The sequence below is a fragment of the Barbus barbus genome, assembly GCF_936440315.1.
Source record: "Barbus barbus genome assembly, chromosome: 43".
Lineage (NCBI taxonomy): Eukaryota > Metazoa > Chordata > Actinopteri > Cypriniformes > Cyprinidae > Barbus > Barbus barbus.
This window is the reverse complement of record NC_136721.1, coordinates 20,231,071-20,255,911: the sequence shown is the minus strand read 5'-3', so window position 1 is coordinate 20,255,911 and position 24,841 is coordinate 20,231,071. Positions and strand designations below refer to the sequence as shown.

The following is a 24,841-nucleotide window of genomic DNA, read 5'->3' as shown; positions in this document are numbered from 1 at the left end:
ACAAAGATAATACAAACTGAATTATTATTATTTTTATTATTATTTATTATTATTATTTGTCTCCAAAAATTTTTTAATACTGTATCTGAAGAGATTTGTAAATGATTACTTGACTATTTTAGATGATCATAGTTTATAAAATGTTGTCATAATGGATTTTTATATTTTAAGTAAAAAAATATATAGGCCTGGCACAATGGTAATTCAATTAAAAATTACATATAAAAATAATATAGAGAAAAATAATATATGAAGGCATAAGGTTTTCCAATTGATAAAACAAAAACCTGTTAGTTTTATTATTATTATATTCTACAGTAGATATTATATATTGGATATTTACATTTATTCATTTATCATGGACGCAACCTGATGAACTGAACAAACTAGATTTCATATACTTTTAAGCCATATTAAATGGAACATAAGATAATAGCCAAATGAATAGCTCTGCTCTCTGTGAAGCACATTAATCTTCAGTAAAAGGCCTCAAGACAGACTTTACCCCCACATACCAATACCATTGGCTGAACTTGCCCCTCCCCGAACACTTTTGGGGTAGAATTCACCACTTTCCACGCGTTCATTTTTGGATTTGCTGCAGGAGTATTTGCCTTAAAAACATCAGTAATGCATAAAGTTTGTTCTCGTCTGTGTTCGGGAAAACGGAGCCGTGGAATTCAGTGGATGCGTGTGTGAAATTCCACAAAGTTGGCGGTAAGAATGCAATGTTTGGAACATGTAACATTTTTGAAATATATTTACATAAATTGCGTATTTCGAATCACGAACACATAACGGCCCTGTCATCATAACAAAAAAAGTAAGTATGTGTTTGGACCTTACCATGGTGATACTATGGTATTTAATGACGGACTGCCCTGTCAATATTCTATCTATCTAGAAGTTGGATACATCTTACAATTCTTACTGCTTACAATTGTTACATAGATAGATAGATATCAGCGCTGTACTTACCTGTCTATTGACTGTTAAATATTTAAAAATAATGGTAAACAATATTATACAATACACTCATTCTACTATACTATACAAATAATATGATAGATAGATGGATTCAATATGCCTATCCTATATCAGCACAGTAAATCTTCTGTGCCAACACATGCAAGGTTACCAGGAGGTTAGCAGGTCTCAGGGCAGGGCTTTCCTGCAGCTTAAAAGATAAAAATATCCTCTTTGCATATGAGCCGGCAGGAAATATTGTGACCCATAACTGCCTCTATGGATTACTGAGCACTAAATGTACCTCTACCCAGGTGTGCTTTGCCAAAAATCAGCCATGAAACACCCACCACCTGTGCTGCCCCAGATTCCCCCATGTGACTTTAAACCTGAGCCGTATCAGGTAAGAGGTTTATATCTGTGGGCATTCATAATAATACAAATCAGAGAGAAATCAAATCATTTTTAAGCATGAATTAATTTTTCCTTTAGGGCATGTCTAAAGACCGTTTACTAGACATACGGAAAAACAATTGCAACCCCATGACTATGAAGGTAACATACTACAAGAAGCCAGTCTTCATAAACCAGGGTTACATATATATATATTTATTTATTTTTCTTTATTATAATTTTTTTTTTTAAATGGGGCTTCTCACATCAGTTTTTTGGGTCCATGACATTTTGAATGCACATTTTGGCATGCATTACCATTTAAAAGTTTGAAAACAGTTTTTTAAATGAAATGAATACATTTATTCAGGAAGGACACATTAAATCAATCAAGTGACAGTAGAGACACTTATAATGGTACAAATGATTTCTACCAATAAATGCTGTTCTTTCTATTCATCAAAGAATCCTGAAAAAAATGATCACGGTTTCCACAAAAAGTCAGCATAACTATTTTTAAAAATTAATAAATGATTCTTGAGCACTAAATCAGCATATTAAAATTCTGAAGGATCATGTGACACCGAAGACTGGAGTAATGATGCTGAAAATTCAGCTTTGTCATCACAGGAATAAAAATTAATTAAAATATGAAATATTAATATATATATTTTGTGGTGTATCATTAATATCATAATGGTCTTCTTTTCTAAGTTGTCTATTTTAACAACAGTGGCTCGGAGGCTAACGACCTCGCAGTACTTATGGCCCGGCTTCATACAGGAAACTTTGATGTCATCACACTGAGGTGATTGACCTTATTTGCCAATTTTTGAACAAATGGAGGATGACGAGTTCTTGGGAAAGCTGACAGATAAAGCATCCCTGTACAGCAATAGATAGTCACTACATCATCTGTGTCTGTGTGCTCAGGGGTTCGTATCATGGTGGCAGTCCACAAGCGATGGGCCTGATGTCCAACGCAGATTACAAATATCCCATCCCTTCTTCTATGGGTTGCCCTATTGTACGTTTCACACCCACACATTGCTCCTTCTGTCAGCTACCTACTCTATAATGTAATATCCCTCAAGGTCAAGTCCACAAATCGCATTAGAAGAGGAAATATCATAACCTATGTTTGTGTTGTTGTTTAATGCAAAAGTAACAAAATTACTGTCAGACCTCATGAGGTTGAATAACAACCCTGAACTTTATATGTAAGACAAGACCTGTCCCACAAAAAATGCATGCATGAAAAAAGCATCTTGAATTAAGTTTATTTTTCTTAATTGCAAATAGTTTTTCCAGGTTTAAGCATAACATTTTAACATTTTATTATGAAAGAATTATAATAATAATTAAAACTTATTTGATTATAAAACAGATTATAATCAGATTACAGTGCATTTTTATATTTGAAAAGCATATCTTATAACTGTATGCATTTGATTTGTGGGATCTGTCTTGGAAAGCTTTGATACATTTTTTTTTATTGTTGTTCCCATGTGGATTGTGTTCATTGTAGACCATGTGTCCGGATGTGTTCAGGGGCCTCTGGGGAGGAAGTTCAAACCATCCGAGAATGCAGCTGCTCCCCAGGTACAAACACACACACACTCAAAGCTTAATGAGGGCATACCATAGACTTATACTGTTTTTATAAAAAGATACTACTCTATTATAAATTCTACAGCCTTCCATTAACCCAAACTTTTTGAAATGTATATGGTTAAAAATATTAATCAAATAGAAAAATGATTGTGTGTGTGTTTTAATAAAAAGGTTTCGAATTAGAAATTAAAAAAGGAGAAAAAAAAATTTGATTTTTTTTTTTTTTCTTGAAAATGATAGTTATTCCCTGTAAAATAGCTCAGAACAATGTGTTTAAAGTACAAGGTCTGATTGTCTCATCAGGTCAAACATTGACAGCAACAACTATATTACAAAAGAACCACACAATACAGGATCAGAACGTCTTAACTCTGCACTATAATTAGTGATTCTTGTAGAGCAAGAACATCCTTGAAACGATGGAAAACCATTTATATCATCTCAGCAGGCACCCACAAGTTTTGCACAAACAAGCACCACTTGCATTTTCTTCCGAAAATGTCAAAATCTACTTGTTAGCACAAATGTCGTGTATCATAAATCAATCTCTGTTTCCCTCTGTTCTCAGGTCACTGTCAGGCCAATGACATGTATATTAGTGAGCTCAAAGAGATGTTTGCAACAACCGTTCCCAATCGTATCGCTGCTTTCTTTGCAGAACCCATCCAGGTTTGATTATACCACACCTGACATTGAAACTCAAGTATGAATGTAAACAGATCAAACATAAACCTTATGAAAATATGAACTGAGTGGCCTAGAAGATCAGGACTAAATCTGCTGTAGTTAAGATGCAGTTTTGTCAGTTTTGTTAATCTGCATTGTTCACCATATACACCAATATACTGGTTATTTTAAAAACTGTTCACTGAAAGGTTATTTGGGGAGCCGAAAATGGCTCTTCTATGGCATCACTGTGAAAACCCCTTTTGGAACCTATTATTATAGGAGTGTAGGGCACTGACAAACAAAATCAGAGCAATTACCCAGCACTTTGCTGACAGATGTCATAAGTTACTAAAAGGACATAAGTGAAAATAACTTTCACAGCACACTGTCAGTGTTTTGCTCTATATTGTATGTTCCAGCAAGTCAAGTTAATGAGAGATTGCATGTAATGTTTGCAAGTAAATAAAATGTTTCTGAGCAAAAATTGCCTTCATTACATTCAAATACATAAATAAACAGTCCAGCAGCATCCAATGATGTTACAGTTGTCTGTTCTGTCTGCATATATATATATATATATATATATATATATACACACACATATATACAGTCAAGTCCATATATATGGTTCAAGAAACCTACCTGGCAAAGCTACAGTACTGTTAAAAGTTTTAGGCACTTGTGTAAAAATGCTGTAAAATGAGGATGCTGTCAAAAATAATGTCATAAATAGATTTTCTTTATCAATTAACTTCTATTAACTAAAGTAAATCAACATTTAGTGTGACCGTCCTTTGTGTTTAAAGCAGCTTTTGCCCTAGGTGAATTTGTACATAGTTTTTCAGGTAGGTTTCTTGAAGCATCTTGGAGACGTTGCCCCAGTTCTTCTGGATTTAGTCTGTCTCAGTTTGTTCTGTGTCTTCATGTTACTCCAGATAGACTGGATGATGATCAGATCAGATCTTTGTGTGGAGCACTGGCTGTTATCAGACAAAAATCTCACTGATTAATACAATTAATGGCAAAATGAATGTTTGGAAAATGTAAACTGATATTTCCTACTGACACACCACAGCAAAAGAGAAATAACTGACTTAAAACCATTTTTTAGCTGGTGAAAGTACTAGTGTTCTCATTGCCGCCTAATATGAACATGTGGCAAGTTATATCACGTGTATCATATATATGTGGTGGTGATGACGCAGTGGATAAGACACATACCTTTGGTGTGAGAGACCCGGGTTCCAATCCACTGTGAGACACCAATGTGTCCCTGAGCAAGACACTTAACCCCTAGTTGCTCCAGAGGCGTGCGACCTCTGACATATATAGCAATTGTAAGTCGCTTTGGATAAAAGCGTCAGCTAAATGAATAAATGTAAATGTAAAATGTAAATATCACGATTATCATTATCATCTTTCTACAGGGTGTTGGTGGGGTTGTTCAGTTCCCAAAAAAACTACCTGAAAGACACCTACCAGCTTGTTTGGGAGAAAGGAGGAATCTGTATAGCAGATGACGTCTGAAGAATTTGCTTGTAAAACCCATTCTGTACATCAGTGAAGCCAAAAACACAGGGTTGGTGCAACAGATAGTCTCAAATGTTCATGAACAAACAGAGGGTATCACTCTAGTTTAGTGAACAGATACACCAGTGTTTAACCCTGCCCTCCAATTGCAGGTAAATGAACCAGCATGAACTCATGCCAGTGACCCCAGACTGAGGGGGGGCTTTATATGACACCGTTTTCAACTAAAATCTGAATAGTTTTTATGCCATTTATTTACATGACAACTGCGTTTTGGAAGTCTGAAAACGCAAACACTTGAATAGGGGTTTCAAAGTGCAAGCTATTGAAGTTAATACCATTATTGTCTACATGCAAACTACAAAAACAAGAATTTGAGAAAACGGTGACGTCATGTGCATGCATATTACTCGTTCACATAGTGTTTCTTTACAAAGTGACATCGCCAACTACTGGCTGGCCTCTCATGCATGATACAGCGTTTTAAGTCATATTCGCATAGCTGTGTGAACTGGGATCATTTTTTTGTGCATTGTAGTGTAAACGTACTCTTGGACTTTTACTTGGCTGTTAACTGTTGATTTTTAAGATGATAACTGAATGCTGCTCGCTTAATTAAAATGCAATGTGAAATGATCATGTGAGTGTTTGCTGCATACTGCCTGTTATTTTTTTAAAATAGCATATGAAACAGTATACGTTTACATTTAGTCATTTAGCAGACACTTTTATCCAAAGCGACTTAAAAATGAGGACATTAGAAGCAATCAAAACTAACAAAAGAGGCACAACATGCAAGGCTTTGTAATGTACAAATGCTTGCTTGATTACTGAATGAAGTTAATATTCAATGCCAATTTGTTGGTATTTTTTGTTCTTTTAGGTCCAGACTGGCTTTGGCCGCACAGGGAGCCACTTTTGGGGTTTCCAAGGACATAATGTCCTTCCAGACATGGTTACCATGGCAAAGGACATAGCAAATGGCTTCCCGATGGGGGCTGTAGTGACCACAGTAGGTGAGGCTAGAGTGAAATTCAGGCAAATTTAGATGAACTTATTGTGTGATTTGCTTATTCAAGGCGTCTATGGCTTTGTAATATTTATTCAGTTTTTACAAGTGTGCATTTATAGATTAAATTAACTGCATTTAAACTTGGAGGTGTTTTAAGTGAGGTACACAGACAGAGTGTTATTCTTCAAAGTTTAATGAGGGACTGTGCAGGAAGACAGCAGTCCAACAAGAAGCAGAATTAATCAGCACTCTGAACCCAGTGGTGAGCTTGCATCCCAGTTTCAGCATTGCACTCAAATGCAATATGATTAGATCAAAATGAACCACAAATTCTAAATTACATCTCTCTCATGTTGTTTTTAATAGGCTTACCGTTGTGTTCACCTCAGTGCTTTGTGACTTTGAAAAGCTCTGCTTGAGTATCAGTGTTTCATATCGAAAAGCTCTCCCGCCATTAAATGCAGCTGGATAGTCTTAAAAAAAAAAAACCCAATTTGAGAAAAGTTTGACACACTAGTTCTCAAACAATGTTTTTTGTTTCCACTATAATTATAAATAAAAAAAGGTAATTGAGACTTTTTCTTGAAATTGTGAGTTTATCTCACAATTCAGCATTTTTATCATGCATTTTTTGTTTATATCAAGCGATTCTGACTTTTTATTTTATAATTATGAGCAAAAAAAGTGTCTGAATTGTGAGATATAAACTTCAGAGTTGCTAGACAAAAATTTATTCCGCGGTGGATATAAGCTTAATGAGCTGCTGTACATGATTTGGATTAATAATTTGTGAGAATAAAAACCATTTATTCATATCTTCCTACATCTTTATGTCTGAAGTAGTATTGTCTATAAATATTTAGTTTGCTAAAGAAACTAACCTATATTTTGCCAAATGTCAGTAAGAATCCATAAGCACACTCTTTCCACCTTACGAAAGCAACAAATTGTACTCAGTTGTCAGCTGAAGGATCGAGTAACGACATTTCGATCCACCTGAACTAATGCCTTGAATACACAAAGACATCTGGCGGTGCACATGTACGTCTGCGCAGAGCTTTAATGATGGAAACTGCATCTCATCAGGCGCAGTAACCTTGCTGACACCTTTCCAATATAAGAGCACAGCAGCTTTTCTTCTAGAAAGAGCTCAATTTTTTTAAATAACACAATCGTCTTGGCATAAAAGTATAAACATAAAAAGATGCACCTCAGTTTTAAATGTCTAAATATATCTTGCTTTGTGAATATTAAGTCCAATGACACCTCAGGCTTTTGCACAGTTCAGAAATCATTGTGAAAATCCTCAAGCTTTGTGATCCACTTCATTCAAATTTATTTGCAGAGCAATCATGGTTTCTTGTCCTTGAGGTATGAGAGGAGTCACGAGTAGGAGATATTTTAGTTCCAGATGGAATAGTTAATGATTCAGAATGTTTGTTGTGAGTGTATGCCATTTTCCTCACAGGAAATGAGCTGAAAGACTTGTTAGCCATTAACTAGAGCAGAGATCAATGAGACAGCATGTATGAACATTCCCAGAACACACTTCACTCTCTGCCTGAGCTGAAAAATACCCACTGAACCTCACTTACCAGTGGCTATTTATACTGGAAACTCTTCGAGGGTGTTTCTGGAAAAATATGACAGGCACACAAAGTACACGTCAGTCATATTTCTGTAGATTTCAATATGTGGATGAGTTCAGTTGAACTGAAAACCCTCGATTTTTCAATCAAAGCTTGTTTGCTCCAACAGCATAACTTGAATTGTCAACCCACTGACCATCTCTCTCAAAAACCATGCGTAGGCCAGCAGGGACCCGCTCCCTCCTGAGGCCATGGCTGAGATCTTTGAGGACACTTAAGACATGGGTGTACTGCTTGGAAAAGGGGGACTGTATGGACAGGTAGGCGAGGGAATCTGAAAGGCCACATGTAAAGCGGTTCTTGCAGAGGTGGAATATGAATGCATGGGGTGTGGGGATGTTGTGCAATGGAAAAGGTATTTCAGGGATTCACTTCAGTCTTGTAGTGGCATGGACGCTCAGTGCCTCAGGAATCCTGCTTGTCTGAACTTATGGAAATGTGGATGTGGCTTGGTAAACTTTTTATTGCCAATATAAAGGCTGATAATGCCTGGAAAAAACAAACAAACTAATAATTATGTCTCATACCTGGCTGAGGTGTGAAAGGTTCCGTTTCCTTAAACTAGTTTGTCATGCATTTCTTTTTCCAACATATTTACAGGTAAATCCTAGTATTAAAAATGTACGATTAATCATGATCATGATTAACGCGATTTAATTTTTTTAATCGATTGAAAGTTTGTGAACCCCTTGCAGAATCTGTGAAAATGTAATTTTAACAAAACAAGAGAGATCATACAAAATGCATGTTATTTTTTATTTAGTACTGTCCCGAGTAAGATATTTTACATAAAAGATGTTTACATTTAGTCCACAAGACAAAAAAAAATAAAATAGCTGAAATTATTAAAATAACCCCATTCAAAAGTTTGTGTTCTTAATACTGTGTGAGGTTACCTGGATGATCTACGACTGTTTTTTGTTGTTGTGATGGTTGTTCATGAGTCCCTTGTTTGTTCTGAACAGTTAAACGGAGCACTGTTCTTCAGAAAAATCCTCCAGGTCCTGCAGATTCTTCAGTTTTCCAGCATCTTTTGCATATTTGAACCCTTTCCAGCAGTGACTGTATGATCTTTTCTCACTGAGGACAATTGACTTAAACACAACTATTAAAAAAGGTTCAAACATTCACTGATGCTCCAGAAGGAAACATGATGAATTAAGGGTTATGAATTAATTTTTCTTATTTTGTAGAAATGTATATATTTTTTCATTTAGTACTGCCCTTCGGAAGCAAGAGAAGATACTTGCATGTTTCCCAGAAGACAAATTAAGTACAATTTACCTTGATCTTCAAATTCAAAAAGTTTTCACCCTCTGGCTCTTAATGCAGGTAACCTCACACAGTATTAAGAACCAAGGGTTCACAAACTTTTGAATGGGGTTATTTTAATCATTTTAACTATTTTTTGTCTTGTGGAATACATGTAATCATCTTTTATGTAAAATATCTTACTCAGGACAGTACTAAAAAATAACATGCATTTTGTATGATCTCTTATTTTGTTAAAATTACATTTTCACAGATTCTGCAAGGGGTTCACAAACTTTCAAGCAGCACTATATATATATATATTTAAAGCTTATTTTCAAATCTTTTAATCTTAGTCTTGTTCATCTTACTTCAAATGTCTTTCGCCTGTCTCACCTGTTCTTTTCCAGACATTCAGGATCAAGCCTCCTATGTGCATAACTAAAGACGATGCAGACTTCTTCCTTGCTGTGTTCAACCAGGCAGTGCAAAACTACATGGAGAGAAGATAAGACATGCAGAACGTGATGAAGACACACTGGCTCATATTTCATCTGGAGAATTAACGGTCACACTTTATTTTAAGGTCCAATTCTCACCATTAACTATGACTTTTGCCTCAAACTCCTAATATGCTGCTTATTAATAGTTAGTAATGTAGTTGTTAAGTTTAGGTATTAAGTAGGATTAGGGATATAGAATATGGTCATGCAGAATATGTGCTTTATAAGCACTAATAAACAGCCAATAACTATAGTGAGAATTGGTCCTTATACTAAAGAGTTGCCAATTATACATTACATAACAGGTCTGGGCAGTTCATCTAAAGACCACCAAAGGCAACTAACACAATTTCACACTCGCATTCCTTAATGTATGAGAGCGATATATCAAGAGCGGTTCTCATTGAGCCCCCTCTCACTTCAATCATTGATTTGAGTACACTATACTTCAGAAACCTAGCACCTTCACAAAGTATTTATAAGCAATTGAGCTTTGTCTCTGTGGCCTGGCTGACCAACTAAGACCAGATCTTTTACTGGGACTAGTTTTACTTTCAAATCATTTAGGAGAACTCTTTAATTAAAAGAAGTGTTGTAGAAAAACATGAATAATGCTAGTCATGTTACAATCATGTAATAAAGTATACTAATTCAAGAATCAGTAAAGTCAAACAAAATGAGTAGGTACAAAATTATTTTAGTATCTTCTAACAATACAGCATGATGTCCTTGCTATAACAGGTTTGTGTTGTTTTACAGGTATTCAATTGATTGTATATGTTAAAAATAAAACTTGACGGATTCCTTTGTGCATGAAACAAAAACAAAAAATCTGGTTCAAACCATCTTTTAAATTTGGTAATTGTCTTTAGTGCTGAAAAATATAACAAATATTGTTTCTTGCAATGCTAAATAAAGACTAAAGCACATTTGTAGAATTTACAATTACATTGTATTTAAATTTAAATGTATTTCAACAACAGGGCTGCATTTACAGTAAAACAACAATGTTATAAATACGTGTTTGGAGAGTTTTGCAGGGATTAAAATTATTAAACCTGACCCAGTTCATAGTCTATACGATTAAGGCAAGTAAGGTCACTTTTATAATAAATAAATCTGTTTACCCTTAATATGTTATGTGAAGATATGGATATTTTTGTCCTGTAAAGAAAGCAATTGTATATTAAATAAGCATCCAATGTTTTTCCTTGTTCTTTTTTCAGATCCTTTCCTGGAAATCCCATGGTATTGTTTTGCATAACACTAAGCCTTTTTATACCGCATCTGACCCATTACGCGTGGTGCAATGAAAATATTTGAATGTTTATCTTTTACCCTTTTCACAATCCTAAACCCATCGGTCTTTGCACTAAAAATAACACTGTTGTGAAATTTTGCGGTTCATAGCGCATTTCTCCTGATGAACCGTCCAATGTTCCAAAACATTTCCAATAAAATGGAAGCTCTTTGAAATATTGTCAAAAGCAAGTTCAAAACATCCAATGGAGTTTTATTCCTCACGTAGCCTTTTATAGTTTGCCAGTCTGGAATGGCGACTATGAAAACGCAACTAAACATGACATAAAATGTGCCATCTTTACTAGCGAGATAATTATTTTTAATCTCCTAAAAACAAAACATATGCACGGCCTACTCAAAAATATCCAAGTCTTATTTGCCGACAGAAGAGCTCTGAGGCACCAGATTACACATCAATGATGGTGGGAATAAATGGCAGTTCTAGGGAAATCTTTTGGCATATGGCGTGTTACAAAAGAAATGTTAGCCCATGGGGCACAAATTCATTCTTCTAGGGACAGAAATACACACGCTTCCTGATGGCTGCACAACTGTATGTTTTGTTTTCTTGGACAAATGTACATTCAGAGGGGCAGCCTTCAGTCTTTCGGTTTGCCTCGGTTATCTGTTCTTCCTGGCATCCTTCTTTTTCTTGCATGTTTGAGAAGCGTTATTGGAGGAGAGCGCAGTGGCGTGGCCCGTGGTCTTCAGGTGATCGAAAAGTTTGTTCCTGGTGGCGAATTCATAATGACAGGTCACACAGTGTAGGTTGACTTCCTTCTGTAAGAAGCAGACAAAAAAAAAAAAGGTTACATTAAACTTAGCTACCACAAATTTGCTGACATGTCATTTTGGAGAGCGAAAACTGACTCTGAAGTGGAACTGCATGATTTGGGGTGAAAATTGAATAGCAAAAATTTTTTGACTCATTTTGTGACCATATATCAATATAGCTGTAAAATGTTGAAGGTGCTGTATGTAAGTTTTTGACTCTACTAAAGCATAAAAATACCATAGTATGTTTGCAGATATTTAAGAAACTGAGTCATATTGCAATTTCAGATCATATAGCCCTACTCCAAATTATGTAATGACTAAAAATGAATGCACAATGCCTTTTTTAATAAAATCAACAGTCTGGAGTTTCAATTATACTACAGTTTACATGTTTATTTCAATATATAATGTGTAAACTACTTCATTACACCGATCAGAATAAATAAAGCTGTTGTACAGCACATATTACTCAATTATAGTCGTTACAGGAAATCACATTATTAAGTCGTATGAAGTTGTTTATGTCTAGATGAGGATTATAAAAGAGCTGTAACATCATAAAGGAGTGGCTGTTTGCTCACAACAACACATGCGAACAAATGTACAGTACACACCTCTTGTGTAACTTCCACACATCCGTGTGGTTTGCTGTTCTTTTTAGAGTCTTTTCCGCCTTTCTTCCCTTTTGTCTTTGCAGAGCTGAAAAGGCGATATTAAGGGTTAATCTCAGTTCATATACAGCGGACTTTACCCACAATGCAAGGGTTTAAACACTTTGCAAGACTTTCAAACCAGTGGACTGTTAAAAAGGCATTTAAGAGACACCTTATTTGGTTAGTGGGTTCATGTCCCTCTGGTTTTAGTTTCTCATCTGGGTTCTCAGAGGGGGACGGGGTGTCCTCGTTGTTGCCCGAGTCAGGCGCAGGTGCGGGATGCTCTTCTGTGGACTGTGGGACTGGGCTGTCAATCTCTGGATCTTCTGGAAGACTCTGCATTAGAAAAATCACATTTTATTGGATAAATGATTCATTTAAATACCTCAGGGATTTGAAGGTTGCATTTCAGTTACTTACATTTAAATTTTTCTGCTGGCGTTTCTTTTTCTTCTGTCTTTTAGATAATCTGTAATTAAACGAACCAATCAGTGGACAGGAACGGCCAATAATATTTCCAGATGCTCTTATCCATATGTATTGCAGCCAATATGAAAAACTATGAAAAATATTTAAAATGTAAGGACATTTTGTTGATGCAAGTGATATATACTGTCCTGACAAAATGGAAATAAAAAATGGAAATTGGAAATAAGAAATAATATAACCTAGAATCTGAGGCAAAATAAATAAAAATTTAAATTATTAAAAACTATTTAATATTAAGCAATGACACTGTCATCTAATATTTATGTTTGCATTAATATTCATTCATGTTGTAAATATTCATTTTACAATAATATTTCAGTAAAAACAATAATAATAACATTTTAGACATGATGTATTGTGAAATACTGTAAAAGTTGCAAAGCAAACAAATTCCAATCAAAGAGAATGTCGCAAATGTTGACAAGCATGTTTTACTTTTGTCTCGGTGTGTCATCGAGTTTATCATCATCATCGTCATCCTCTTCCTCCTCTCTCTCGTCAGAGTTGTGACTCAACGACTTGTCTTCCTCCTCCAGCTGTTGCCGTAGCAATGCCACCATCTCTCTGTGTTTCTTAGACTTCTCGTGGTTTTTCATACTGATATGTGAGGAAAAAAATATATACTGCTGCATTAAATGCATGTAATGCAAGTCATCTAGTGCAAAAGCATGCTGTTCATTTGAGATAAAAAAAAAATAAATGCTTAAGTAGAAAAACACATATGAACAAATACATATTTGTTTAAATATCTACATTAACGTTAGCTTTTCAGATCATTAGTTGTATATACACTACTGTTCAAAGGATTGGGGTTAGTAGGATTTTTTTTTTTTTGTGAAAGAAATGAATACATTTATTTAGCAAGAATGCGTAAACTGATCACAAATGGATTTTATTTTTTTAATGCTATTCTTAAATTTATATTCATCAAATAATACTGAAAAAATGTATCACAGTTTTCAATGTGAAAAGTATGAAATCCCATTTCCGCCACTGAATAATAGATTAAAAAAAGGTAACTGCAACTTTTTTTTCTCAGAATTGCATGATATAAACTTGCAATTGTGAGTTATAAAGTCAGCATTGTGTGATATAAACTCGTAATTCTAAAAATAAAGTCAAGTCACCTTTATTTATATAGCGCTTTTAACAATACAGATTGTGTCAAAGCACTTAACAGTATCAAACTGGAGGATAGAGTGTCAGTAATGTATAATAATACGATTAAACACTCAATTTTCAGTTAAAGGCATTTCATTATTGAATTCAGTGATGTCATTGTCTAGCTCAGTTTAGTTTAAATAGTATCTGTGAAATCAAATTGACGACAATCGCTAGAAATTAAGTGTCTCCAACTGAGCAAGCCAGAGGTGACAGTGGCAAGGAACCAAAACTCCCTCTGTGACAGAAAGGAGAAAAAAACCTTGGGAGAAACCAGGCTCAGTTCTCCTCTGGCCAGGATATTATTGTTTACTTATTGTTTTAATTTTTAAATGTATTATATTTCTATTTTTATATTGTTGCAATTTCTAACAATAATAGTATTATGTAGTTAGGTATTTTATTATATTTTTAGTTATTTTCTTTTATTTTAGTTGTATTGTATTTGTAGTCGAGGTCTTCACTGAGAATATGTCCCCGGGGCTCACAATTCTGAGAAGTAAAGTCAGAATTGCAAGATATACAATTCTTATTTTTTTTCTCAGAATTGCACGTTTTTATCCTCGAGGTTCTGACTTTTGCCAGTTTATCTTACGTAATTTTGAGAACAAAAATTCAGAATTGTGATTTTTTTTTTTTATTCAGTGTAGTGCTGTCAAACGATTAATTGTGATTAATTGCATCCAAAATAAAAGTTTTTGTTTACGTAATATTTCAGTGTAACGGTGTGGCTGTAGAGATGCGCACGACGCAGGAGAAATCCAACATAAACAGTCTTTAATTCCAACGAACTCAGGAAACAGGAAAATTACCTGGAGAACTCACAAACACATCAACTAAAGATAATACAGGACAAAGAAACAGGAAAAACAGGGCTATAAATTCTAACCAAAGGAGGGACTAACCAGTAAATTAACAAGGAACAGGTGACTAACTGATAATGAGGACAGGAACAAAACCAAATAAGGGCAAACAGGAACTCAACCAGGTGACAATGAGTGTGTACTGTGTATATTTATTATGTATATAAATACAAACGCATGTATATATTTAAGAAAATATGTAATATGAAATTTATATATATATATATATATATATATATATATATATATATATACACATACACACACACCTAAAGGATTATTAGGAACACCTGTTCAATTTCTCATTAATGCAATTATCTAATCAACCAATCACATGGCAGTTGCTTCAATGCATTTAGGGGTGTGGTCCTGGTCAAGACAATCTCCTGAACTCCAAACTGAATGTCAGAATGGGAAAGAAAGGTGATTTAAGCAATTTTGAGCGTGGCAAGTTTGTTGGTGCCAGACGGGCCGGTCTGAGTATTTCACAATCTGCTCACTTACTGGGATTTTCACGCACAACCATTTCTAGGGTTTACAAAGAATGGTGTGAAAAGGGAAAAACATCCAGTATGCGGCAGTCCTGTGGGCGAAAATGCCTTGTTGATGCTAGAGGTCAGAGGAGAATGGGCCGACTGATTCAAGCTGATAGAAGAGCAACTTTGACTGAAATAACCACTCGTTACAACCGAGGTATGCAGCAAAGCATTTGTGAAGCCACAACACGCACAACCTTTAGGCGGATGGGCTACAACAGCAGAAGACCCCACCGGGTACCACTCATCTCCGCTACAAATAGGAAAAAGAGGCTACAATTTGCACGAGCTCACCAAAATTGGACGGTTGAAGACTGGAAAAATGTCTCGATTTCTGTTGAGACATTCAGATGGTAGAGTCAGAATTTGGCGTAAACAGAATGAGAACATGGATCCATCATGCCTTGTTACCACTGTGCAGGCTGGTGGTGGTGGTGTAATGGTGTGGGGGATGTTTTCTTGGCACACTTTAGGCCCCTTAGTGCCAATTGGGCATCGTTTAAATGCCACGGCCTACCTGAGCATTGTTTCTGACCATGTCCATCCCTTTATGACCACCATGTACCCATCCTCTGATGGCTACTTCCAGCAGGATAATGCACCATGTCACAAAGCTCGAATCATTTCAAATTGGTTTCTTGAACATGACAATGAGTTCACTGTACTAAAATGGCCCCCACAGTCACCAGATCTCAACCCAATAGAGCATCTTTGGGATGTGGTGGATGTGCATCCCACAAATCTCCATCAACTGCAAGATGCTATCCTATCAATATGGGCCAACATTTCTAAAGAATGCTTTCAGCACCTTGTTGAATCAATGCCACGTAGAATTAAGGCAGTTCTGAAGGAGAAAGGGGGTCAAACACAGTATTAGTATGGTGTTCCTAATAATCCTTTAGGTGAGTGTATATATATATATATATATATATAAAATATTTATAATATTTTTAATAATATATAAAACATTTTCAAAATATATACTGAATGTGTGTATTTTCTATACATAATAAATAAACACAGTACACATAGGGGTGCGCGATATGACGATTTTTGATCGTGGACGATAAAAATGTCTCCACGATCTGCTTTTGAAGAAATATCGTAGTATTGTGCTACAGCGCATTCTACATTCTATCAGCTGCAGTTCTGGACCCACCGTATCAAGATACTGTACAACGCCACATACATTCATATCAGTGTTAACTCAGCAGTGGAGTAACTCTCAGGGGACACTGCACTTATTCACAAAATAATACATTATTTCAAAACTCAATCACAAAAGTACATTATTTGTGTGTTTTAAAGCCTTGCCGGTTAAACGTTTCTTTCACTCTCGTATTATTAAATAAAAATAATACAGTTGCTTTAATAGGAATCAATCTATAAAGTGTTTTTTTTATATTTGTTCATTCAGTTTCTTGAATGCTCCTGCTAAATATGCCTATTGTACCTGAAAATAAAGCACGGTTTGTTTTATTTGTATATTATGTGTATTTGTAATGTGTATCTTTGTTCTTATTTTTAATAACAAAGATAAAATAATGACAAAGATTTTTATCTTCGCTCACTTTGGCCTAAATATCCACCATTCTTTTTTTATATTTTGTTACCTTGAAAGGCTTTGTCTTTATAATAGGGAAATTAGTTTAGCTGTACTGCTCAGATAAAATAGTAAAACCAACATGACAAAGAATCGTGATAAAATCGTGAAATCGTAATATATTTTTGCTATATCGCCCACCCCTATACACATCCATATATTATGTAAACAAAAACGATTATTTTGGATTCGATTAATCGCGATTAATTGTTTGACAGCACTAATTCAGTGGCAGAAACGGGCTTCCATAGAAAAGTTTCTTGAATAGCAAATCAGCATATTAAAGTGATTTCTGAAGGATCATGTGACACTGAAGACTGGAGAAGTGATGCTGAAAATTCAGCTTTGCATCACAAAAAAAAAAAATTACATTTTGAAATGAATTAAAATGGAAAACAATTCTTTGAAATTATAATAATATTTCACAATATTACTTTTTGGACTTGGATTTTTTTTTTTTTTTTTAAATGCAGCCTTGGTGACTCCAAAGTGTAGAACGGTAGTGTAGATATATACTTTAGAAATGCAAAGCTGCTCTGGATCTGAACTGAAGCATTATATAACTAAAAATCTGAAATCTAAAAAAATGAAATGAAAGTTTTATCTGTGAAGTGATGGAGGTTGAGCATGGAAAGTTTCAGTGCTGTGTATGTGGGTGCTCTATTCACTCACGCTTTATCGGATTTGAAAGATTTGTCACAGGCAGGGCAGTACAGGTCATCATAATAGTCGTCCATTTCCGCAGCACCATCTGCCTGCACCACATCTGCCAAATGTCATACAGCGGTGAGCTATGTGTGCAGTCCATTACTCACAAATGTTTACTATATAACTGAAGAATTTTTCATGGCTTGATGACACACTGTGAGTCACTGCATTTACGTATGAATCACAGATGCTTGCTCTTACTCGTCCTGACTATTTACAGTGACCTAAACCAGTGTTTGTACACTGATGTCACTGCATAGATATAAAATAACAAAACAACTTCAACAGAATTCGTTTTGTGACATGCTGTGCTTAAAAACAGTGCTTGCACTATCTCTTAAAAAAACTAAAATAAAGGTTTTGGTTATGTTTTTAACCCTTCTGAACATTTTTCAATCTTAAAATGATCTAATTGTGCCCTGAACCTCTGACCTCCTCTACCCAGAATCCACTCAAGTATATTCGTACATGACATCAAACTCACCTCCCCTGTCCACGTTTGCCCTCTCGTTCCCGTTTTCCACCTCCTCCTTGTCCTCTTCACTCTCTGATGTATCACCGAACTCTTGACCGTATTGTGCTTCCATCTGCTGAAGTTCTTTCTCCAGCTCTGACATGGCGGCCCAACTCTGCTCCTTATAGTCTTCCGCCAGCCTAACAGCACACAATCAACATTTATATAACTGTGATATATTTTAAACAAAATAATAGAAACGTGTGTGTGTGTATATATATACACACACACACACACACACATACATTATATATATATCATTTTTTATTTAATAAAAGTAGTAATATATATACAAAATATACATTAAGTTTAAGTATACAAGTTTATTCAAAGAATTTCCATGATTTGTCCAAATTTCAAGTTCCTGTTTGTTTAATTTCTGAATAAGCACTTTTAAAAAACTCACAAAAATAAAAGTTTGCTGATTTTAGGTTTGAAAATTTTGAAAATATCATATTTAAAAAAAATATTAAATAAAAAGAAAAAAAGTCAGACTATAAAGAAAATGTAAAGATTAGCATTGTATTTTTATATTAGCATTGTATTTTTTTAGGTGTACTACAAAATAGTTGTATTTTTATTTACTGCTCATTTTTAATTTAAAAACATAATATTTATTTATTATTTTGCTAATTATTTTTATTTAAAAATAACCTAATTCAATAAAGATCAATTATTTGCATCTTTTAATTCTATTAATTATTTATTATTATTTATGATTTATATAATTTATTATTTTAAATTTATATATTTAAATTGTAAAAACTCTGTGATATTTCTAGGTTTCTATTTAAATATAATAATCTCTCTCTATATGAATTTCTCTAAATATCAGTTTTAACTGTTGCATGAACAAAAATATATCACCCAGCCGTATAAAATGGGCTAATCGTCCTCACTTGGCATGGTGAAGCTTCTGTTTTCTCCTTAGTTCTTCAACTTTTTTGGCCTTCTCTGCATTCTGCTCTTCCACCAGCTTCTTATGAGCCTGAACGCGCTTGTCACGTTTTCGGACGAAGGCCACTAGTTGGCGCACCAGCTCGCTGTGCTCTTTCCTGGCCTTGTCCCTGGTTTTCTTGTTCTCCTTCTCCATGGCTCTCTTCTCCCAGCGGTTGGAGGCCTGTCGCGTGTCGTACTCCTCCTTCCAAGCGAAGTTTTTGCGTGTACAGAAGCTCTGCCAATAGCCATAGAATAAATGCACCACCTGAAAGACAAATAAAGATAATTATTTTAGAACACAGACAAATGCAAAGAAATGTATAGTACTATATGACTAGATTTTAAGTGTAGACTTCCTGGATACTTTGTCAAAGAGTTTTTAGGGGGCTTGTACACTCATCCTCTGTTCATCTGCTTCTTGTAAGCCTCCACTGATGGCAAACACTTCAAAACATCCATTAGGTAAAGTGCAAGTACGGGCCACACCAGAATGGGACATGGTTAAGATCATTTAAGAGCCTTCAGGCCTAATTAGAGTGGGATGAACCTCAATGTTCAGACTCAGGAAAAAATGGTCTCAGCAGCTAAGAGATGCTGGATTCCTTGAACCAAATGTAGTTTTCCCCTCTTTTAGCTAACAATCTGAAAACTGTTTTGAGAAATGAGAGTGCCATCCTGTTACCTGCAGTAGATGAAACAAGTATTTATATATGAAATACTTTAATGTTCCATTTAGCTAACAAGCTAATAATCCACAGTCTCATTTGGCTGTAAGGTCTAAAATGCACTGAAGAGCTCTAATGCCTTTTTTTAGCACTCAAGTATTTCATCTTCATGCAATAAATACATATCTCTCTAACAAAAACAATGCATACTCTCCTGTCATCTCAAAAATTGTAACAAATTGATAACTGCTGAGTTTGAGACAGATTTTTTTTTTTTTTGGTTCATCAACCGGTCCATATACATTTATTCTGTTTCAAGATTTGTTTCAATTTCTAGGGAATTTAATGATTATGGTTCACTAAAAAGAACAGTTCAAAAGTCTGTAAGATAGAGAGATAGATAGATTTTCAGGTACAATAGGTGTATTTAGCAGGAGCATTCAAGAAATTGAATGAACAAATATAATTGATAATATATTGATTCCTATTAAAGCAACTGTATTATTATTATTATTATTTTCTCTTTGTATTTTGTTGTTTTAACATTAAATAATAAAAATGATGTCGTCTGTCTGTCAATTCTGGCATAGTGTTTTATTTTTATACCACCATTTACTCACTGAAAATTAGTTTAAACCCGAATGAGTTTCTTTCTTCTGCTGAACATAAATGCTATTTTGAGGAATGTGGAAAACTAAACAGTTGCTGGTCCACAGTGACTTCCAATGTGTACCAGCAATTGTTTGGTTACCCACGTTCTTCAAAATATCTTCTTTTGTGTTCAGCACAAGAAAGAAATTAATACAGGTTTGGGACAACATGTGAGTGAGTAAATAATGACAGAAATGTAATTTTAGGGTGAACTATCCCTTTAATTACAGTCGGCAGCATGTTTAGTTCTGTCCCTTTAAGACTTGCACGCATTTAGTATATAGACACGCATCCGTTTTTTTCTCAACTGTTTACTTTCATTTTCGACATTATTATTACGTATATAAAATACACACATTCAGTATATATTTTGAAAATATTTACATGTATATACATTTTATATATATATATATATATATATATATATATATATATATATATATATATATATAAATTTCATATTACATATAAATATATTTAATATATAAACATAACATATTTTTCTTAAATATATACACCTGTTCCTTGTTAATTTACTCGTTAGTCCCTCCTTTGGTTAGAATTTATAGCCCTGTTTTTCCTGTTTCTTTGTCCTGTATTATCTTTAGTTGATGTGTTTGTGAGTTCTCCAGGTAATTTTCCTGTTTCCTGAGTTCGTTGGAATTAAAGACTGTTTATGTTGGATTTCTCCTGCGTCGTGCGCATCTCTACAGCCACACCGTTACACTGAAATATTACGTAAACAAAAACTTTTATTTTGGATGCAATTAATCACAATTAATCGTTTGACAGCACTACACTGAATACATTTTTTTTTTTTCTCAGAATTGCACGTTTTTATCCTCGAAGTTCTGACTTTTGCGAATTTGTATTACGTAATTTTGAGAACAAAAAGTCAGAATTGTGAAAATTTGTTTGATGATCTGAAACATTAAAGTGTGACAAACATGCAAAAAAAAAAAATCAGGACCAACACTTTTTCACACCACTGTATGTGTGTATATATATATATATATATACAAACGTGTTTAATATGTTTGTGGAAAACTGTACTGTATGTGCCAGTGTCTACATACAGTGTCATAGTCACTCTGAGAGTCTCCAAATAAGGGAAACTGGTCCTCCTTTTCTTCCTCATCTTTACTGTGCTCCATCTCCTCCTTTACGATAGTCTCAAACGCGTTCCTGTATACAGTGTAAAAGCCCTACAGAGAAAAAAAGAGAAAGAGTTTGCACTATTAAAACACAGAATACATGCATTTCCACAATAAACTGTCTGAATCTTTCCAAACTGAAAGCATAACTTGAGCATTTTCAACATAAACTTCTACTGCCCTCCAGCGGTACAACATGGTATAGCAGACATATGAGCTATGCATTATAAACAGATAAACCATAATATATACCAGGGGTGCCCAATCCTGGTGTGTTTGATTAGAGTTGGAGCTGAACTTTGCAGGACAGTCGATCGCCAGGAGCAGGATTGGGCACCCCTGATATATACCTATGCAAGATAATCCAAGACATAATAAATCAACATTAATAAATCAAAAATATACATTGAATATAAAAGAAAATCTAATTTAGTTCAATTTCAGCTACATACAGAACGTAATAGTCTCAATATGCATTTTTTTGTTGTTGAATACAGATAAAATTCAATGGTAAAAGACATCTGTGTGACATATTTCACACATTTAAAAGTGAACACAGATGACAAACAAGAACATGTCTGATATGAATGGACACGTGCATGTGTGGCTACTGGCTGACAAAAACATTTATTTGAATTATTCACCTCTTCGTCATCTCCGTAACCCGAGTAACAGGTGGCAGTGAAGAACCGTAAGAGATCAATGCTATCATCCCGGTAGTCTCCGCTGACACCCCCTTTCAGCAGCGCTTCTCGGTGGTTATCATACCTTAAAACAAAAATAACAGGCAGATTAACAAAAATAAATATGAATGGAATTATATCAAAGGCTGTAACAGTCATTTTAGTCTAAAAAGGCCTAATACTGATTAGTATTATTGTATTTAATTTTTTTACATAAATTACCCCAAAAAACTATTTTGTAAGTGTTTTCTATGTGTGCCAGAAAACAAGTATTTTTTTCTAACAAATAATTAACTACAGAAATAATTATTGTTGATTTGCAATAAAAATGGCTACTTTAACTGGAAAACAATGGCATATGCTGCAAAGTATACACTTCGAAATTTAAATTAATATGATAATGTTATTAATATTAGTATTACTGATTTGTTTGCAATTTTTAACCCATTCCTGATGCATCCAATACTAATACAAGTCCACAGTTTTGACAAATCCTCATTTTTGTTACCCAGCTAAAACATGTAGGTCCGCAGGATTTGCAACAACAACAACATTCAATACAGCTCTGTTATTCCAAGCCCATATGCTGTTTTTCCACTGAACATAAAAGAAGAATTTTGAAGAAGCTCTTTTGTACAACAACAGCAGCCACTTCTGTCACGCTCCAAAAAAACACCACAAAGGTATCAATACCACCATACTGGAAATAGCTAAATTCACCTTCTTTAAAATGGAAAAAATAAATGCAATATCAGTTTGGAATGAAATGAGGATGAGAAAATGGTAAACTACTCATTTAACCCATAAGCCATGAGGTTGATTTTCACAGAACTGAATTTCTGTAAACTTTTTTTTTTTTTTCATGGGAATTTTAGATGTGCTTCCAAAAATGACACCTGATAATCAAATAAGGACTCCATATAATTAAAACCTATACTATGCACACCAAAATATATATGAAAAACATTCCAGAACTTAATATTTCAACAAAAACAATGTTTCATAATTCACAATATGTACATACGGTGCAACAGATGTTTTGTTATTATTATTATTTATTTATGTTTAATTTCTACAAACACGCCTTGCAATTTCTCAGTCCCAGACAATATAATTGCGCTATAATAAACTGATCTGTATTCTGGGTCATGACTCTGGAGGGCAAGAAACAGAATTATTATTATTGTTCCTTAAATGTTCATTTTTTAATGGTAAATTTTGATACTATAAAGGTACTTTGAATATGTAAATAAGATTTGAGAACAATGAATGACAACTTAAATTTTGGTCCGTTTCATAAAACCATGACTTCCTAAGAACCTGAGATTTAAACCTTGGCATGAAAAATCACTCTCCACTTTTATATCAATACCAGTGGTTTAGATGTTTTGCAAACAATGTATCTTGTTGTGGAAGAAAATATAGGTTTGAAACATCACAGTGGTGAATAAAACATTCATTTTCGGAAAGAAACCATACTTTTTAAGCATGTTCACATAGGGCAGGTAACAGAAATAAAGCCTTAAGTAAAATCTCATTAATTTTGAACTAAGCTAGATATATTCCAGGTATGGTGAACGCAGTTATTGGAGATCTTACCAGGCTCTCTCCTGTGGATCACCCAGAACATCATACGCAGCCTGGATAAGTTTGAACTCCTCTGCAGCCTCCTCTGCGTTATCCAAGTTCTTGTCTAAAATCAAAATAAAAAAATATATGAGCAACATTATAACACCATTTCATGATTAAACTAACGTTAGTCCTGTAATCAACAGCACTTGACAGATCATCACTGAGAAATTGTTAGAAAACAGGCGACACCAACAGCCTTATTTATTAATATAGGACAATAACCTCTATGAATTATCAAAGAGATCAGATGAAATCAAATACCTGGATGCCATTTCAAGGCTAATTTCCTATAAGCCTTTTTCAGGTCGTCGTCTGTCGCGTCTCTTTTAACGCCCAACACCTCATAGTGACACTTCATCCTGATCTGGGCTTGACAGAGATCCTACTAAAACCGAAAAGGCTGTGTTTAGAAAACAACAGTCCACACGAAATGTCATCAATGTGACCACGTGGATCACAAAACTCAAACTACAACAACGCTAACCTAATATTACACTAAATATAATGAGTACAATACTGTAATTAAGCAACGAATCGTGTTTATTCATCTACTTCTTGATCAGTTTCACTCGATAGAAGAATCGCACGAAGCCGGTGTAGTGTGTGAAGCCGCGGCGCATGAAATTGATGTCACACACGAAACGCGCTGCTATTGGCTGAGAGGTGTAGCTTTTAAGTATGCACTTCTATATACAAAAAATAAAAGAATATTCTTTCTTTTTTATGTTATTTATCTGATATAGCATTTTTGTGTTCATTAAAGTATAGTAAAGATAAAAAAATATTTTTTTAAGAATAAAATAATATTTCCATATATCGCCTATCCTAGCTCACAATGATACATTTTTATTTAATAACCAATATGTTTGAAAGCATAAACATATGTGGTATAACCTACATAACACATATAAATCATTTATTAAA

The 24,841-nt window shown here is 34.5% G+C and overlaps 1 protein-coding gene and 1 pseudogene across 2 annotated transcripts; one reads left to right on the top strand and one right to left on the bottom strand.

Moving 5' to 3' along the window:
• Positions 1–1,303: 1,303 nt before the first annotated feature.
• LOC306862682 (alanine--glyoxylate aminotransferase 2, mitochondrial-like) lies at positions 1,304–9,596 on the top strand (annotated as a pseudogene). The gene is made up of 10 exons: positions 1,304–1,369; positions 1,459–1,558; positions 2,074–2,167; positions 2,293–2,386; positions 2,888–2,961; positions 3,542–3,642; positions 5,070–5,163; positions 6,056–6,184; positions 7,995–8,093; positions 9,495–9,596. The product of its transcript is annotated as an alanine--glyoxylate aminotransferase 2, mitochondrial-like (transcript).
• A 671-nt stretch (positions 9,597–10,267) lies between these two features.
• On the bottom strand, positions 10,268–24,549 carry LOC306862762 (dnaJ homolog subfamily C member 21-like). Its single transcript, XM_079405739.1, has 13 exons — positions 24,470–24,549; positions 24,179–24,302; positions 23,885–23,978; positions 22,247–22,370; positions 21,525–21,653; positions 19,093–19,397; positions 18,164–18,333; positions 17,644–17,737; positions 13,244–13,405; positions 12,740–12,788; positions 12,492–12,655; positions 12,281–12,365; positions 10,268–11,669 (listed from the first exon to the last, which is right to left on the bottom strand). The coding sequence occupies exons 2-13, from the start codon at positions 24,273–24,275 to the stop codon at positions 11,511–11,513; spliced, it is 1,632 nt and encodes a 543-aa protein (XP_079261865.1). The 5' UTR covers positions 24,276–24,302; positions 24,470–24,549; the 3' UTR covers positions 10,268–11,510.
• Positions 24,550–24,841: the final 292 nt, after the last annotated feature.